The sequence below is a fragment of the Heloderma suspectum genome, chromosome 1, assembly GCF_057233095.1.
Source record: "Heloderma suspectum isolate Gila_16-S chromosome 1, 16-S_ref, whole genome shotgun sequence".
Classification (NCBI taxonomy): Eukaryota; Metazoa; Chordata; class Lepidosauria; order Squamata; family Helodermatidae; genus Heloderma; species Heloderma suspectum.
The window spans coordinates 349,635,153-349,654,002 of NC_139458.1; the positions used below are offsets into that span (position 1 = coordinate 349,635,153).

Here is an 18,850-nt window from a genome sequence, read left to right on the forward strand (position 1 = left end):
TCTCCTGCTTCTCCCTGTATAATGGAACACAAAGAAATGGACTGAACAAACTCCTCTTGAAACTATAAGCTATATCTGCATCTTATGTGCAATAATATTTGTGAGTAAACTGTTTTTCTTTCTTTACTAAAGAAAGGTATGGTCTCCTTTTTGTCATCCTATGATAGCCTGGGTGTATGTGGGACTGGTAAACACACATTCCATTTTGCCTTTTTGTTTTTCTCTGCCAGCTGCCTTTCTAACAGCAGGCAGCAGTACCAAATAATCCCATCATTCCTCCTGACTCTTTTTCTGAAGACAGAATCACCAAGAGATAATCGACACCTCCCTCTCCTGATGAAGCTACAGAATCCAGACCTTGCTGTACCAAATTGCCAGATGGCAGGAGCAAAAAGATGCATGCAATAAAGTTCTTGCAAAGCAGAGAGTTGCAGACGACTTAGGCCTAAACTCATAATCCTAAAAACACTCACTGGGGAGTGAGCCCCCACTGAGCGCAGTGGGACTTACTGCCAAGTAAACATTCATAGGATTACACTGTAAAGCAGGGGTGGGCCGCATCCAGGGGTTGGGGGGGGTACATAGAATCCCAGGATACCACTGGGGATGCCCCACACCTACTGCTGTTGAAATCTGGCAATGCAGAGCAAGGAGAAAAACCTGCATTTAAAAGCCGAAAGTATGGTTTGCCACTGAGATTTGGCAGTCTGGTGGTAGTGGGGGGAAAAGGCTATTTTGCTTTACAATAGCCTTTTGCCACCTTGTGAGTTTGGTAGGGTCAGAGGGGGGCTACAAAAAGGGCTAGGGGTTTTCCTAATAAAGCAAGTAAGCTACATCCTACAACAGCAAGCATCCAGGAGCAGAAGTGCAGTGGTGTAGCAGATCCAGGGCTCACAGGGACCCAGCGCTGGTACTCCCCCCCCTACTTATTAACAGGGACACTGACATCCTCTGCCACCATCACCCTTCCTCTGTTCTTTCTGAACTTAGCTGCAATCTTCACAATAGCTGGGGTGGAGCAGGGGTGGGGAATGAATTTTCTCAGCAACAATATATTGTGCCCTGTTGTAATGCAAAGTACTGGTGGGGTGGCTTGGTTCTGAATGGGCAATTAAGACCCATGAGCTTTACAAAAGGCCTGCTCCTGATGGAGATAGAACTGCTAGAACTGGTTTGTTGATGTAGCCCAACAAAGATGCCTGCATTTTGGCTTCTCCTTGGGGCATGGCTATGATGAGTGCCTGCACTTCCAATCTTCCACTACACCACTGCTTAAAAGCTCAGTTCAGGTATTTCACTTTAGAGTAGAATGGGTGAGCAGGGAGAGCAAAGTGGGCATACTAGCTCTGCCACACACACACCCATCACTGTCCTCACCACCCTCTGTGTGTTCTGGGCAAGCTTCTGCATCGGGAAGCCTTTTGTATCCCTGTAGGCTCTCCATGTGATTTAGAATCCTGCCAGGAGAGAAATCAGAAGGTGAACACAGAAATGCTCAGCAATTCTGGTGCCCATATGCTCTTGTGGGCACCATAGACGGTAAAAGTGTTGAGACCTGTAAGAGCCTAGGATTAGAGAAACAAAGTAAATATAGTATTTATGCAATGAATTTTAAGGTGCTGTTAGGACATTATATACATGATGTCACTATTGCTTATAGTCATTTAGCTATTAGCCATGATCATCAAGTGGAACCTCATGGAACCTTACCACATTCAGAGGTAAGATACCGCTGACAACGAGATGTTGGGGACAAACAGCAAGTGAACGCCATCATCTTCTTGCCTTGACTGAGAGCATCCCGCAGCATCTGGCTGCTCACAGTTGGAAACAGAATAATGGCTTAGATGGATTTTGATCTGGACAAAACAAGGCAGTTCCTGTTGGACAAGCAAGTATTTTTATGCCCATGGTTCAGACAGAGAGCTGACACTGGGAGATAATGGCTTGCCTACTCAGCTATTCAGTGACCACAGCTGAGGTGAGATGTAAACCAGGCACTGACATACAAGTCACAGTTTATATTCTTAATCGCTACGTCACATTAGATCTCAAAGAGGAAAGGGAAACTGAGAAACTGTACTTATTGGCACCTAACAGTCATATAGATGAGCCTTTCCCAACCTGGTGCCCTCCAGATACTTTGGACTACAACTCCCAGCATCTCCCACCATTGGCCTTGCTGGCTGGGGCACATGGGAGTTGAAATCCAAAACATCTGAAGGACACCAGGTTGGGGAAAGCTGCTATAGAGGAAAGAAAACCAAATGGGAAGAATATGACATCACATTTAATTTTTCTGATTTGCTGGCTTTTTAGCTGCTGCTTGTTTTTTGGGATTTCTTTTTAATTGTTTTAATTGTATTTTATATTATTCTTGTTGCTAGCTATCATAAATGTTTTTGAGGAAAGGCAGGATTACAAATATTTCAAACAAAGAAATGGTATTCCTACCTCTATCACAAATTGCCACAACTTGTCTATCTTCTGCTTTCCCTTTGGCACTTCTCAGAACAGAGCTCCCAACAGCTCTCTCCAAAGGCATCTTCTGACTTGCAAAAATGTTTAGGTGCAATCCACAAGTTTATCTCAGTGCTCTAGTGCCCACCCTTCAGCCTAGTGCAGAAACTACACCTGGACCCCCCCCCCCCATTATACCTTGTAGTGGGAGGCAGCAAGAGAGCGGCAGGACTGGGAGGTTTCAGGACCTTACAGGTATGGGCTACAGTTAACCAGGGTAGTGCAGTGAGGTCACCAAGAAAGTTGTGGATCAGGCTTTATATCATTACATGAGATTCATCAAATGATTTTGCTGCTCCCATCAGTGAACATCTGTTGTGCATGGACATCTTGTGTAATGCTGCAACAGCACCATCATGTGGTTTCTTCTCTTCAGAGCACGTTAGCTATGAAATAATTCGGCAGAGTCGTTGGGGAAAATTGGTAATAGTTGACAATAAGTCCAGTTCAAGAATCCAATGAAATATACTGGCCCTGTGTAAACAGCCAGTTTAATAGCAACTAACCATTTTATATCACCACTTGTCTACCATTATTAACAACTGCCTAAAACACCCATGTTTACATTTATAAAAATTTAGCATGGGGTATAGGTAGGCAAGGTGGTACCCACAGCCTTTCTCGGCACTCGCTGAGATGCCCCACCTTTCTACTTTTTATTTTTTAAAAAACAATTTTTTTAATGGAAATTTTGGATGGAATAGCTTCAAAGCAAAGTAAAGGGCTCCAGGAAGGCATCTTCTTTTCCTATGAATGCCTCTGAGCAACAAGTGTGGCACAGAGACATTCCTAGGAAATGAAGATGGCAGGCAGCTGCAGGCCGATACCTTCCCCTGCAACACAACCAGCACAAGGGAAAATAGGGGGTCACATCACTTCTGTCTGGTAAACTGCGAGGGGCGGGTGGGGGGCAGGATTAAAGAGAGCGAACGGCGGGGTGGGGGGAATAGGAAGGGCAGTGGTAAGTCAGCAGGGGATCAGGAAAGCCAGCAGGTGGGCTGTTAGGGAGTGATGCAGGAAGCCAAGAGGGGCTGGGAGCAACCTGGGATGATGGGGAGGGTTGTATGCTTGTATGTCTGAACAGGAGTTGCATGTGTGTGAGACAGAGAGGGAGAAAGGGTTTGGGGGATTTTGGAAAGATCTTGAAGAGTGTGTTCTTGCAGTGAAAAGGGGAGGACTTGTGCATGTGTTATTCATGCACGATACATGGGGTGCTTGTGTGTGCGCGTCCATGCGCACGAGAGAATGGAGGATGGATGGCTGGGAGCATAAGGTGCATGTAAGAGTCTATGGGTGGGGAGCTGGGTGAGAAAGTATTGGTGGTGATGCAGAGAGTGAGACTGGGGGAATGACTTGGCTCGCAGGAGAGAGAACGTTTGCCTTCTGTGAAATAGGTTTCAGTTGGTGCTGAAAACTGGGTTCAAAGTTGTTTAGTGTCGGGGCTCAGACTCCACTATGTTTTGTATTCAGGTTTTTGGGCAGGTATTTTGTCGTTTGTGACTGGCCACATCTCTTATGGCAGCCATTTTGTGGTGGTGCCCAGAGCAGTTTCTCAAATACACCCACGGGGCCAAAAAGGTTGCCTACTCCTGCTTTAACAACTCAAAAACACTTTATTTGCCAACAGGTCTGAAATAAATCAAGCCTTTGTATCTTTTGGAAACCATGACAGATCTTGGATGAGAGGGCTTTTTTGGTTCTTTAGGTAAGTTGATTTTTAAATTAATGTTTACTGTATCTTTTCTAGATGTTATTTGTTCTGGTACCAATCTACACGGGTAGAACAAGTCTGTTAATAATCATAGTAAGGACTATGTAGAAAGAGGAAGGTGAGATTCTGTTAATACAGACAATGAACGAGGTATGACAAAAAAAGCTTGAAGGGAAAGTGTTTTGCAGGAAGTGAACTCTCATTGTGTCTTTCTCCAATGAGTGAGAGAGGTTGGTAGCTAAGTAAACAAACTAGCCCATCCTGTGAGGGCTACTCATGTGGTTATTGTAACTACATAGAATTGCGCTGTATGAAAACTGGGCACATCAAATCAGCACCTACATAAGAACTCAGTAGGTTGAATGTCCACTAGAGCAATTGTATTGGGGCCACAGGCATCTGAACAAGGCATTATGTAGTGCATGGATAAATTCTCAGGGTCTGAGAGCCATTATAATAGAACTATCTTGGTACAAATGTTCTTTTTCCTGTTATCTGATTTGGCAAATTTCTGTAGCATTTCGAAACTGCAGCAAGCCCCCCACTAGTACAATAGGTGTGAGTACAGCTATTAAGAGTATTTCTGACCTTGGTGGTGATGACACATTTCCCACTTTACTATGTCCAGATCAATTCTTTTTTTAAGTATGGCAAAAGAAGTGTATGCATCCACATCCACTATTATCAGGGAACCCTTTTAAAGAAAATATATTAATACCACTGTCATTCATCTAACTTCTGTTCTTTTTGTTCATTGCAATTTTTCTTATTCAAATATAAAGGAAAAAGTGTATTAAGGTACTTCTAATGAAGCATAGCCTTCTGTCCTAAGCTTTGAGAATCAGGGACCTAATGTTAATTCCAAAGAGGTGCTGCCCTTAACTGTCTAAATGAACACATCCTCGTCTTCAGGGTGGGTTTGTTACCTGTACTGCACATTATTGCTAATTCTGCACTGACAAGATTAAAATCCTTTGCATGGTATTGGGAATGTTTTAGAGCCCTTGAGGGACTCCTGGTTTCATACTGGGGTACATTACATCTCACCTGCAGTCATCCTGAAGTTCCTGACAATGTTATTCCCTATGACTTCCTAAACATAGAGAAATTAAAGGTATGACCTATCCATACACAGGACAGATTAGCTCAGTGGAACCCTATTGCCCCCCTTCCTGGCCCTCTGCACACACCATAGCACACTGGCAGTGGGAGGCCTGTGAGCTTCTCCATATAGTCAGCCTGCCCTCCTACTCTTCACCAAAGCCCTGCCTTGCAAGTTATTCAGTCAGCATGCTGCAGTGCATACACTAGCAAGGGTCAGCTGGGGGTGAGAGATGGCAGATGCCTCCCTGAGTGTGGAGTTGTGTCTATGCAGGGATGAATCTGCCTTAAGCAATTTATGTAACAGAAGAGTATATCACACAATACCAGTGGTGGTATAATTTATAAAGTTAAATTTATTTTTCAGCATAAAGAGACAGACAAATACTTAAATATTTACATATATATACACACTTCTAGGCAGAATTTTTTAAAAAGTAAATGAGTAACTAGCCATCAGGGATGAAATGGGGGCATAATAGTGCCATTTCAGTGGTTATGAAAACCAATCACATCTGAAAATAATCAGATGAAACTGGTAAATATTTTGAACTGTAAATGCAAACTGCAACTGTTGTGTAGATGGCAAAAATACATTTCATATCCATTGTAGCTTCCAATGTAAAAAGTCATAAATTGTTTTTAGAAGGCATGAAGTTGGAGTACATTTAAACAAAACCTCATTCCTTAAAACTAATTTACCGGCTCTTCCCCAACTTAATAAAATTCCATTGACAGTCTACTTGCCAAAATGACAAGCTAGCCTGCTACCTCCCCCCCACTGCCCCCACTAAACATATAGTTAAAAATTTCAGCTTTTTAAAAAATGCAGATAAAGACATCTAGTATTTTTAAAACTTAATTTAAAAAACCAAAACCATGAAAAAAGTTCCAAGATACATTTGGGTTTTAAAAATATTTGTTATATTGAATGTTCATATTCACTCTTCTTCTGGGGTCTCTAAAATCAAGCTATAGGTTACACTAGCCACAGCCTATGCCACAGAAATTATAGTCTCTGTAGGTTCTGTTTACTTTTTTTGGTACCAGGAAGGGGTCCTAGTTTGGAGGATGGCTTCACAGACTTTCCACTTGTGCAGTCCTTGGCAGTATGGTAGCTGCATAAGCATTTAGTGCAGAAGTCGAAACCACAGCCTTCACGGATGCATGTCGCCCTTTGCAGATGGGAATTGTACTTTGCAGGAGAACCACAGCGATGGCAAACTTTCAGGCTTTCAGTATTTTTCAAAGTCTTTGCAACCTGTTGAAAAAAACCCACACATTTAAACATTTCTCCCGATTTCCCTGTATCAAAGTGAAGCTGAATGGAACAGAGATCATGCTTTTCCAGTTTGCTTACCCATCTATACAGAATCTAAGGCTTCCTCTACTTTGTGTGCTATGCAGACACACCAACTGAAACACAGCCTGGTAAGCAGTTCAGTAGCTTAATCTACCTTCACAAAATTTGCAAAAGCCTAACTGGTATTTAATATGATACCATTGTAGCTGACATTATTACCAATAATGTGGCAGTATCTGAAATAGAGATGTAAAATTTCAGGAAATTTTGAGGCTGTGGAAAAAACAAACAAACAGGGTTTGTTTGTTTTTTTGGAAAAACTGGAAATTTTGGAAAAATGAGAAAATAAGCAATATTTATTTTTTTAGTGTTCTTTACAGATCTAAAGTCACTCTGTTGCTTTAAGACAGTCTTCCCCAACCTGGTGCCCTTAAGATATTTTTGACTTCCACTCTCATCAGCCTCAGGCAGCATGGCCTACGGTCAGGAATGCTGGACATTGTAGTCCAAAACATCTGGAGGGCACCAGGTTGGGGAGGGCTGTTTAGGAGCATAAAGCAGACTTTCTGTTCCTAAAGTTATTTTATGTATGACTTAGTTTGCTCATAAAATTATCATTATATTTTAAATCTTTTAAAAGTAAAGTCCGTTAGTACATTCATAATTATTGTCTGAATAGATCAGAACTATGGTAGATGACTGCCGGATCATCAGAAACCTGACAGGACTCTATGGAACAAAACACAAGCTGTCAGGAATACACATCTACTGTCAAGAATGTACCATGGTGACTCTACTCACATGTTGGGAAACTGAGCATAAATGTCTATCAGTAAATTATACTTTAGAACAATAATTTTAATAAGCAATGAAAGAAATAACTATGCTGGGAATCTTACAGAGAGAATTAAAAAAATATTTTTCCCCATGGCTTCATTATTTCCAGACATTTTACATCTCTAGTCTTTCTATAAAAGTGTTCTTATTACATAGTTTTTAGAAATCATTTTGGGGAGAGTAAAGATTGGATAACAATATATAAGCACCATGTCTTAAATTCTAAAAGCAAATATTTCATAATCCAAAGCTGTTCAATTTTTCAGAAAAAGCAAACAACGGTCCTTGGGGGCGGAGAACACCCCCGCCCCCCGTGCCTTCACATTTCTAATCTGGACACCACTCAGAATTAAAAGTATAAATTACCTCAGAAAACAGTGTGTGTCGGCTAAAAGAGGAAGCATTTTGATTACTCTGGTTGTTTCCCTTGATTCTGGATGCATTTTTAGAAAAGTTGATTGGTGCAATTGCTACTTTCTGAACAGAAGTTAAAGCTTCTCGGTGAAGAGCATATTCCCTTGTATCAGCCTGTGTGGAGGATGTTATGTTGTTACTCTGCTGAGAGAGGAGAATTTTAGTAAGAATTCCTATTTTCAAAGAAATTCAAGGCAGATTAGTTTTTATTTGTTACATTTACATCCGGCATTTCCTCTAAGGAGCCCAAGGTGGCACACATGATCTTCCTCCTCTCCATTGTATCCTCACAACAACCCCGTGAGGTAGGTTATGCTGAGAGTCAGTGACTGCTCCAAAGACACCCAGTAAGCTTCATGGCTGAGTGGGGACCTGAACCCAGATCTCCTCAGTCCCAGTCCAACACTATAGCCACTACACACACTGCTAGATCATTTGCTCTTATATTAAAATGCAAGCTATCACAGTTGCTTGGGACACATCTTTGGACCTTCTTCCATATTCAGAGTGAGCCCCTCAGGCACAGCGTATGAATGGGGGAATTGTTGGTGCTAGGGGAGATCTCTTCCCTCTGCAGTCCCTAGCTCTATCCCCACTGGAGGAGAGTCTCCTATCTGTCTGTAGAGCTATCTCCAAAAATTAGCAGCTTTTTATTTAAAATACTTATGCTCCACCTTTCCTTATATAGTTCAAGGCAGCTTCAGCAAATTAGCAGAAGCTTATCTATGCAACTGCAGGATCCGGACAAAACGTCATACACAGCCCAGTCAGGAGGCATGCATTCCACCATCAAAACCCGTCCTGATCACTCACCAAGCAGTGAAAATCCCAAGTGCTGCAAAAAGGGGGTGGTGGCTATATAACCTTGGGAGTTTGCAGGGTCAGGACCAAACCTCATAGCCAGCCTCCCCTACTCAGGAGGTACCTGGTACACTCTCAAAACCCAGTTCCCTGATGCTAATTGCAGTGAAAATCCAAGGTGGCTATAAAACCTTGGAGGTTTGCAGGATCAGTGCCAAGCTTCACAGAGATGTAATCTCATTTGCTGAAGTGGAATCCTCCCCATAGCCATGGCTGGCAAAGAGGCTTTAATGTCTTATTTATTTATTATTGCATTTATATCCCGCCTTTTTCCCTCTTGCAAGGAACCCAAGGCAGCTTACATTATCCTCCTCCTCTCCGTTGTATCCTCACAACAACAACCCTGTGAGGTAGGTTGGGCTGAGAGTCTGTGACTGGCCCAAAGTCACCCAGTGAGCTTCCATGGCCGAGTGGGGACTAGAACCCGGATCTCCCAGCTCCCAGTCCAACACTCTTGCCACTACACCACACTGGCTCTCTTCAGTCTTCCCAATACTGCAATTGTGAATTTGTGCAAATTCTGCACCCCCCCCTGGTTTTGATGATTCATTGGGTGCCTCCTGAGTAGAGGAGGCTCGCTATGAGATTTGGTCCTGATCCTGCAAATCCCCATGGTGTTATAGGCATCTCCCCCTGCTGCACTTGGGATTTTTGCCCCGTGGGGTAATTGTGCAGGATTTTGAGGGTGGATCAGGTGCCTCCCAACTAGGAGAAGCTTGTGTGGAATTTGGTCCTGTTCCTGCAAATCCCCAAGGTTTTACACCCACATCCCCCCTTTTGCTGCAGTCAGGATTTCCGCTGCTGAGTGGTTGCAACAGGTTTTGATGGTGGATTTGACTCAAATTACATATAGCTAAAGTACACATAGTAGTTTAATAAGTTACTCACAATAGCTTATTAGCCTGGTCATGTGGCAGAGCATCGTGGACTATTTAAAAAATAAGCTACGGTGAGTTGCTTCTTAAGCCACCATGGGTTATTGTGACATCAGAACGTGGCCAGTGGCTCTGCCCTGATTGCTGCCCCTGAGGTTGCAGCTGTGTTTACAGCCTTGTAGGTGGGAACTGTGTACAGTTGTGGTCCTGCACCTAAAAAATATATTGTAGAGCTGGAAAAGGTGCAGAAAAGGGCAACTAAAATGATCCAGTGGCTGGAGCATCTCCCCCATGAGAGGAGGTTCCAACAGCTGGGATTGTTTAGCTTGGGAAAAAAGGAGGGAAGGGGAGACATGACAGAGGTGTACAAAATTATGCATGGTGTGGAGAATGTGGATAAGGAGGCATTTTTCTCCCTCTCTCAAAATACTAGAACTTGGGGCCATCCCATGAAGCTGATTGATGGGAAATTCAGGACAGATCAAAGGAAGGACTGCTTCACACAGCGCGTAGTTAAAACTATGGAATTCGCTACCACAGGAAGTAGTGATGGCCACCGGTTTGCATGGCTTTAAAAGGGGTTGGATAAATTCCTGGAGGAAAAGGCTATCAATGGCTACTAGTCTTGATGGCTATGTGCTGACTCCAGTACCAGAGGCAGTGAGCCTATGTCCACTAGTTGCTGGGGGACATGGGTGGGAGGGTACTGTTGCACTCATGCCCTGCATGAGGGTCCCTGGTTGGCCACTGTGTGAACAGAACAGAATGCTGTACTAGATGGACCGTTGGTCTGATCCAGTATGGCTCTTCTTTTGTTCTTATGTTTAACCCACACCATCCTATGGCTCTTCAGATGCTGTCTAAGAAGCCATTGGATTTCTCTATTTTTTTCTTGTAAATAGGTGCATATTTGGGCAAAAAGAACATGTTGGTTTTGTCTTTAGAGAGGTCAATCTGTGAAGGGGATCCAGCAAAGGTGGCCACGATTTTTCTATACAAACTTATATTAAGCTAAAACAAATTAAACCCTCCAACACTTTTGACCTTTTAGTTTTTCTTTTCTTCTTCATATACATTTTGCAATCCTAAAACAAGATTAATTTTATTTGCGAAGATGGAACTTGGGCTCAAACATCTACATGCCAAATTTGCTAATGGTGACAGCCACTCTTTACTGGCAACTGTCCATGCCACAACTACTTTGTTAATTACAGACAGCTCAGGAGAAGGGTAGGGTTAGTCTCTGACATCAAACTGGTTTTGCAGAATCAGCATGAGAATGGAGATATAAAATTCTAGAAATTTTGAAACAATGGGTGCAGGGACTGGTTTCCCCCCGGAAAGAAGTGGAAATTGTAGGGAAAACAGTAGGTCTTATCAGACCTAAACTTATTTTACTGCTTTTACAATGTAAAATACATCATTTATAATTTAGCATATAAAAGTGTTATTTGACATATTTATGAGGTTTACAGAGCAATTATGCATGTTTATAGGACACACTGTTTAGTGAAGTTTATTCTTCAGTAAGCACACATAGGATTGTAGCCTCAAAAGAAAAATGCCTTAGTTGTGTACAAGCAAAATTGTGAATATACTCAGTACTAGAGATAGCCGCAAATTGCTATATCCTATGTTAATTCAGCACACGTACAGTAGGAAAAAATAGAACTTGGAAGGTCTTGTATGCTGTCCTCTCATGAAGATGGATGGCAGCACCCTCTAGGTACAGAAATGTTTAAATCTGCATGTCTACAGCATACATAGGAATTATCATAGACTACTGCTGCAGATTGTCTTAGAAAAAGATATTCATGCTAACACATTTGATTCAGTAAAACCTTGTCTTAAAAAAAGCATGCCACTCATTCCAAACCAGAATTTTCTAATAGCCATTTTTTCAGTTTCCATTGGCAAGACTGAAAACAAGGCTGGGGCCAGTGGGGAATGGGAGGACATGAGTTTTTTCCCTATTTTTTTCCTGGCCTTCACACCTCTCCATGAGACCTGATCTGCTTGGGGTTTTTTTGTAAAAGCTCTGTCCAAAGTTAAACAAGGCCCAGTTCCTACTCTTAAGTCGTCTGGTATATGCAAGGAACTCTGAGAAAGGTTAATGAAAACTAAAAATAGGCTAGTAAGTCTAGCAAAAACTTGTAGATCTAAGAAAATGAACAAATTTCATTTTACTACTTGTATTATAGATCAAAAGCTTGTAAATAGAAATTGTGGTTTGTTTGTTTTTACCTTTGTATACTGCTTAGACTCTATATAAGTGCTTCAAGAATAAAAACAGGATTTAGCCTCCAGATGAAGGGGAAAAATACACAAGCTTACCAAAGTGAATTTAAGTGCTTTGTTATACATCTGGAAAGCCCACTTGTCATCCTGTAGAATTTTTTTCCATGTTGTGCTCACTTTAGCCACACTGTTATGAAAACAAATGCCAGTTATATTCAGAAAATAACATCAAAGTCATTGCTTAACAAAGTACACAATTCTGCCCATTGTGCCCATAGTTTCATGGGACCATCTGTATACCATTTCACTATTGTAACACCAGTAATAGGCTAAATCAGTGTAGAGCTACTCTTTTCTTCCCCACCCCCACCTTCTTGGAGATCTCAGCAATAGGTCTTGCCTCCTTATAGACAAGGAACACGCAGGTTTCAGAAGTGTCTATGTGCTTAGCAGTTGAACAGGTTCCTATCTTATTCTGAAATTGTTTCAATTTAAATAAATGAAAATGGAAAAGGAAAATGATAAAGGGTTCATTAATTAATATCTAGGAACATAAACTTGTTTTTCCACCAATGCCTTCACAAGTTAAATTCAATGAAGGTCATTCTATTAGTGAAGGTCAAAGTTCTCTTCAGGACTGAATTTCAGTGCTGGTTGCAAACATCTGCTGCCAGAACACTGTGAGAAGAAAAATGAATGCTTATGCAGTTCTTTAAATGGGTGTGCAAGCCCTAGCATAAGCTATGTGCACAATTAGCTTTCATTTATGAAACAGGTTCTCTGAATATAGCTTGATAGATTTTCTTCATGCAGTGTTTTTACATGAGAAAAACGTATGCCCTGCACAGGGAAAGGGGTCTCTGGAGCTTGACTAAAGGCTTTATAGTTAATAAAACTTAACTTGTATTTTTCTAAGGACAAACACAAAACTCACTTTATCAAGTCCATGTAACTGAGATGTCTTAAGATGCTTGCTAATAGATGTCTGAACTTCCCATGGAATAGTTCACCAAGTATGTCCAACTTATCTAGTCCCATTTTTTTGCCAATAAGATTCATAAACTCCATGCTTTGCCTGGAAGCCATCTTATCTAAGACAAGAGCCCATGCCTTTGGATTTCTTTTACATGTTTTTTTCAAAGTTGAGCAGACAAGTTCCTCAAAATGGAGGACTGGAAGCAAGTTCTTTCTTTGACTGCAACTGTGATTTGGTGTATCATTAATGTTTCCTGCCAATACGTCTTCATGTTCAGTGGGTTCGTGTTGATTGCCCAGCAAAGAAGCGTATCCACTGTCCTCGTTTCCATTGTCCATTTCAATGGCGTTCTCAACATGCCTCCATAATACTTGTTGGTTTTCTTTATTATGTATGGGCTTCTCTTCACTTTTGATGCTGACACTTTTGGAACTTCCATGGTGCAGGTCACTATGCAACAGCCTCTCTTTAGTGCAGTCTTTACAAAACTCTTCATTATAATTAGCAATACAGGGATCTTCTGATCTTTTCTCTGTTCCAGTAGGTTTTAATGGTGTAAGTCCACAGTGAACATGGTAACAATTAATATCACGTTTCATTTTCAGTGGTTAGGGTTGCTTTTAAACTTTTTCTGATTTGTATCCTAAAACAAAAATAAAACATTAGTCAAGACATTAGCCTTGAACTAGTACAACTGCTAGAAAAGTCCTTTAATTATTGAGTTCATCTTTTTGTAAACTGCCCTAGAAATACTGCTGAAAGGTAGTATGTAAATATTTTAAAATCAAAATAAATAGGTTTAGAAAATACAAATTGTCATGCATTTGTCATCAAATAAAACAAGGATAAATTGCCGAATTAAAAAGATTTACTCTGTATAGTCACAAGGTATGTTAGAATGTTTTTATGAAGGCAGATAGTTTTCAAGACAAAATGGAACAGTGTGGAACGCTTCAAAATGACAGTGACTGTGGCAGATTAACCACTATCAGGTTAGATTACCTTGAACTGAAAATTCTTATAATGCAATAACCTGCTAAGCAGTTAACAAAATCACCATTGGAGGTTTTTAAGCAGAAGCATCCACTATCTGGGATGCTGTAGCAGCAGATTTCCTGCATTGGGAGGGAATTAGAGATGACCATTGAGATCATTTCCAAACCACAGGTCGTTGGCTTTTCTGTTTTCCATCTGGGTCCTGTGATACTTTCCTTCAGCCAAGAACAGTGCTAGGAAAGGTTAGGTGAAACAGCCATTCTTGGAGGCAAAGCAGCAATGGAACCTTGGGGTGGCCAATTTGGTCTCCCCTGAGTTATAGTGGACAAAATCCAGTATAACTCATACAGTCCAACTGGACAAAATCCAATGTCCACTCATGCAACAGAACTTTGCCTTCTCCCCCTCAAGTTTGCTCTGCGAGGTCTCCCAACTCGTCAGTGCAGATTTTGAGAGTGGGGAACTGTGCAGGATAAGAAATCACCCTCTCTGTTCCATCAGCAGAAGGGGTTAACTGGATAACACGCACTAGATACCATGGGTAAAATCCAATGTAAGTCTTAGAGTAGAGCCATTGAAATGAATGAGCCTTAAGTTAGTCATGACTAACTTAAGTGCCATTCATTTCAATGGGCCTACTCTATTTAAGACCTACATTGGACTTTACCCCATTAGTTGTTGTTTTTTAAGCACTAGACTGAAGCTAGGATATAATAGGCCTGTTCGCATGTCATGACAACCCACTGTGGGTTAATTTACCACCAGCAGCTGTCATGTAGTGCTGGGTGCTTCTGGGCAGCATTTCTGCATGGTGCCCACAGGTGCTCAGTTTGCTATGGCTTGTTGTGTCGTGTGAACCCAGGCCACAGGGGCTGTTTGAGGGTCAGACAACCCTGAAATAACCCTAAAACAAGCCATGGGTTATTTGAAGGTTGTCTAACCCTCGAACAATCCCTGCCACCTGGGTTTACATGACATGGCAATCCACATGCCTGTAGGCACCCAGCACTATACAAAGCCCCCATTCTGGCATGTTCTGGCAAGGAAACCTTCTTAGTATGCGCCTTACTGTGTTCACTGAAACCTCAGTGCCTGTTGCCACCAAGTCTTGCTGCAGGTCTTTTGCAGTCACTCGAGGGTTTTTCTCAGAAATCTGGTTGCAGTCGTTGAGAGCTTCCTTTTTCTGCCCCGTCTAAGTAGTGTAACCACTGTTCCTTTAGTGTTGAACTTGTACACTATGCTTCCTACGGTGTCTCTAGGAACATTCACTGCCTTCGCTATCTTTTTGTATCCTGTTCCTTGTTTGTGAAGGGCGATGATCTCTTCTCTTAACTTTTTGGACCATTCTTTTGACATAGCCATATTTCTAACATGCAGTCACACATGACACTCAACAAACCCCTAGCCAGTTCAAGTATTTCATGTGTTCCAGCTCAAGCACACCTGGTGCAACCAATGAAGCCCTTGACTGGTTGCATCAGGTGTGCTTGAGACAACACCTGTTTTGCATATTTGTGCTGTTGTGAGGGATTCTATTCAGGGGGTTGAAGAATTTCGAGACTGGGTAAGTCATTATAAGTCGCATTTTCAGTGGAATTTGGGGAAACCACTTGAAGCATTCGTTGTGTTGAGCTATTTCACTTGCTTATGTTTGATTTGTTCATTTCAAACGGCTGAACGTCTGTAAATTTTGACAATAAACCTGATTTGCAATGGGGGTTGAATAATTTTGATTGCAACGGTATATGCTGTTTTGGGCATTACAGCACAGGGAATACACATCTTTCTTGGCTTTCTGTTTTGAGACAGCGATGCTTTAAAGTGGGTCTAGAAGTCTGCTTCTCTAAGATGCATTTACAAGTATTTCAAACTGGATAAAGGGCCAGAGGTGGTCTGCACTAGATATGCTATGTGGCAAGAGAAATTCAGAGGTGGAAGAGAGATATATAAAAAAGCTGAGAAGGGTCTGGGTGGTAAGCGTGCGTAAGTTTTCCCCAAAGGAATTAGGAGAAAGGTTTCCTAGGCAGAATGTAGATCTCTGGTTGATTTACTGTAGTTGGTTTATTTCTGACACCCCACTGCCTAAAAATAACCAACCAGAAAACTGGAGAGCCAGTGTGGTGTAGTGGCTAGTGTTGGACTGGGAGCCAGGAGATCTGGGTTCTTGTCCCCACTCGGCCATAGAAGCTCACTGGGTGACTTTGGACCAGTCACAGACTCTCAGCCCAACCTACCTCACAGGGTTGTTGTTGTGAGGATAAAATGGAGAGGAGGATTATTATGTACACCGCCTTGGGTTTCTTAAAGAGGAAAAATGGTGGGATATAAATGTAATAAATAAATAAATAAATAAATAAGTCCCCCTCCCCCCATTAAGGTTGCTGACAAAAAAAAAATGCTTGAGGGAAAACCAGGAGTAGATTTGTGTCTAGAATGATGCGGTTCTGGTATGGATGACACATTCCTGGGCTGAGCATGTGCTCAGAGACACCATGTTCCTTACTTCTTCGCTAACTTTTGAGCCACTGTTTTGCACCTGGCTCCCGTTGTTCAGCCTCAGGGTTCCAGTAAAAGGCATTTCCTGCAAGCCTAAAGTCTTCCCCCCCCCCCGCCCTAAAGAGGACGGAACCTTCTGTGTATCTGTGACCCCCGCTCCCCAGTCGTCTCCTTTTACCCTGGGAGGTTTAGGAGAGCATTATAGCATCCCCGTCCCTTTTTGCTGGGCCTGGTGGGCTCCTCCAGGCGCCCCACCCCATATTCGACCTGCAAGCTTGACAGAGGGGAAAGGCACCCTTTCCAGGAGCGCGGGAGAGGAGAGAGAATGGAGTCCGCGCTTATTTCGAGGCCTCTCCATTAATGCAGTTACTTGCTTCTCCAGGTGGGCGAATCCTCCCCTCCCCTCCCCCCACCCCGGCGCGCGCTCGAGGGCTCGGAGAAGCCCCCTCCCCCAGCTCCTCCTAAGACTGGCGGGCTCCAGGTTAAAGGAGCGAGGGAGCCACGAACCCGCCCGCGCTCCCCAAAAAACGGGGCCCGCCTTGAGGCGGCCTCGGAGGCGAGAGTCCAGTGGAGAAAGGGGGGAGCGGGGGGGAGAAGAGTTTACCCCAAGTTCTCCCTCACACACACACACGTGTCCTCCAAGACCGCATTAGGGACGAGGGGGCTGAGGGACAAATCCCGTCAGGGGTTATTTTTTTTTGGGGGGGGGGAGAAGGGGAAGAAGGAGGAATATTATCCCGAACCTTACAGTCCTCCACGACTTCGATGTGTCGGCAAGAACCAGGGTAAAGATCCATTATTTTCCGCCCCAGTCATTACGCGGGAGAGCGCCGTGGGGCTTCTCCCGCCGGCGGGACTCTCTTCCAGCGTCAGTTCCCCACTACTGGTTTTTGGAGAAAATGTTCGCGTGTGTGTGTAGGTTGGATGGCTGTTTTTTTAAGGATCCCCCCACCTTCCCCAGGGGTCGCCTTCCCCACTCAACTCATCCATTCCGCCCCCGTATTCCCGGGGGAGATCCAAGCCCCCAGTCTGCCCGCGTCTCCCGAGAGCACCGCAGGCTTGTACGCAGCTACTTTCCCCCCGTCCTCCCCTCCACTTCCATCCCAACCAAGCATCGGTACCTGGAACGGCCGGCCGGCGCTGCCTTCTTCTTTCCTGCTCACGCGGCTCCCCGGTCCTGCTCCGCAGCCTGGGTCTGCTCTGAGCAGAATCCCTTTTCCGGGTACTTCTAAAAACTTTTGAATCTGGTGCCCAAAAGCAGGGAGCCAGTTGGAAGGAGCTGTTACAAGCCGGCAGCCAATCGAGAGGCGGCGAGAGGCGGCGGCCAATGCCCGCTCGCGAGAGGTGGGGCTGCCGTTGAGGGCGAGGACGTTTTCTCCCTCTCATTCTCCGCGCCGCCTCTCCTCGTCAGCCAAGAGATTTAAAGGCTGGGAGAGCGCGAGTCGCTCGGTCGGTGGGGAGGCGGCCGGCGCGCGCTCCTGCGAGCTCGAAGGGAGGAGCGGTGTCTGTGAGAACGCGGGAGATGCTGCCGCTGCTGCGGCGCCTGCCCAGGACCGCGGAAAGGCTCGCGCTCTCTCCGCCCGGGACATTCTATTGGACGGGGCCTCAGTTGTCTCGCGCCCACCGCAGGCTCCTGCGCACTCGGGAACTACCCGCGCGGCGCAGGGTACGAGGGCGCAGGGTGCGCGTTCCCCTGCCTCGTCCCTCTTTGTTACCTTGCTCTACCGCTGCCTGCCTGCCTGCCCACCCTTCGCTTGAATAGGCCGCAGGCGCTCGTTCCCAGGCCTCACCCCATTGCAGCTTTGTGTAGCTTCGGTGCAAACAACTTTCCCACTAGTATCTGCCGAGTGCGGGCGCTTCCAGGCGTTCCCAACCCGGTGCTTTCCAGGTGTTGGACTACAACACCCATCATCCCAGCCAGCTTGCTAAATGGCCAAGAGTGCTGGGGGTTGTAGTCCAAAACATCTGGAGAACACGAGGTTGGGGAAGGCTATTACGGAGAGAGAACTGCATTCTCCTAGAAACGGGTGGGGTTCTCCTAGAGCCATCTTTGGCACTTGAGGCTCAGGTGGCCTCAGCGCACTGAGTGCCTTCTACCTGCTTAGAACATAAGAGCCATGCTGGATCAGAAGAAGTTCCCAGTAACAGAAGCAGGAATGGAAGAGACATGGGTCAGACCAAGGGTCCATCTAGTCCAGCATTCTGTTCACACAGTGGCGAACCAGCTACCCACAAGCACAACAGCACCCTCCCACCCGTGTCCCCCAGCAACTGGGGACCTACAGCAGAAAGGCAGGTCCTTAACAAGACTGAATCCCCTTTAGCCTAATCAACAAGGCTTCTCTTTAAATATGGTTTTGAGTGGGCTACTGATACTTTTGTTAAAGTCATGTATGCAACATCTGAGCCTATTTACATATAGTCCCATAGTCTTGTTTAGGCTTTGATCCTACACATTTATTTTGGAGAAAGTCCCATGATGTGGTTCAGTGTTCTATCTATCTATCCTGAAGCTGTGCTAG

General features: G+C 44.0%; 1 protein-coding gene across 2 annotated transcripts; it reads right to left on the reverse strand.

Moving 5' to 3' along the window:
- Positions 1-5,663: 5,663 nt before the first annotated feature.
- FBXO5 (F-box protein 5) lies at positions 5,664-17,541 on the reverse strand. 2 transcript variants are annotated; one of them, XM_084827858.1, is made up of 5 exons: positions 17,450-17,541; positions 12,795-13,479; positions 11,957-12,047; positions 7,839-8,030; positions 5,670-6,593 (listed from the first exon to the last, which is right to left on the reverse strand). In XM_084827858.1, exons 2-5 carry the CDS (start codon positions 13,433-13,435, stop codon positions 6,342-6,344), a joined length of 1,176 nt encoding a protein of 391 aa, XP_084683984.1. In that variant the 5' UTR covers positions 13,436-13,479; positions 17,450-17,541; the 3' UTR covers positions 5,670-6,341. The 2 variants fall into 2 exon arrangements, with proteins under 2 accessions (XP_084683985.1, XP_084683984.1); XM_084827859.1 differs by lacking the exon at positions 17,450-17,541 and having other exon boundaries at positions 5,664-6,593; positions 7,839-8,027; positions 12,795-13,435.
- Between the last annotated feature and the right edge of the window lie 1,309 nt (positions 17,542-18,850).

What these genes read in the sequence shown, in the direction of transcription:
- FBXO5 (XM_084827858.1), bottom strand. Translation starts at nt 13,435, where the DNA reads ATGAAACGTGATATTAATTGTTACCATGTTCACTGTGGACTTACACCA. An exon ending in AGTTACATGGACTTGATAAA is followed by an intron (nt 12,048 to 12,794) that starts GTGAGTTTTGTG and finishes TTTTCATAACAG; the next exon opens with TGTGGCTAAAGTGAGCACAA. An exon ending in GACACACACTGTTTTCTGAG is followed by an intron (nt 6,594 to 7,838) that starts GTAATTTATACT and finishes TTTTTTCAACAG; the next exon opens with GTTGCAAAGACTTTGAAAAA.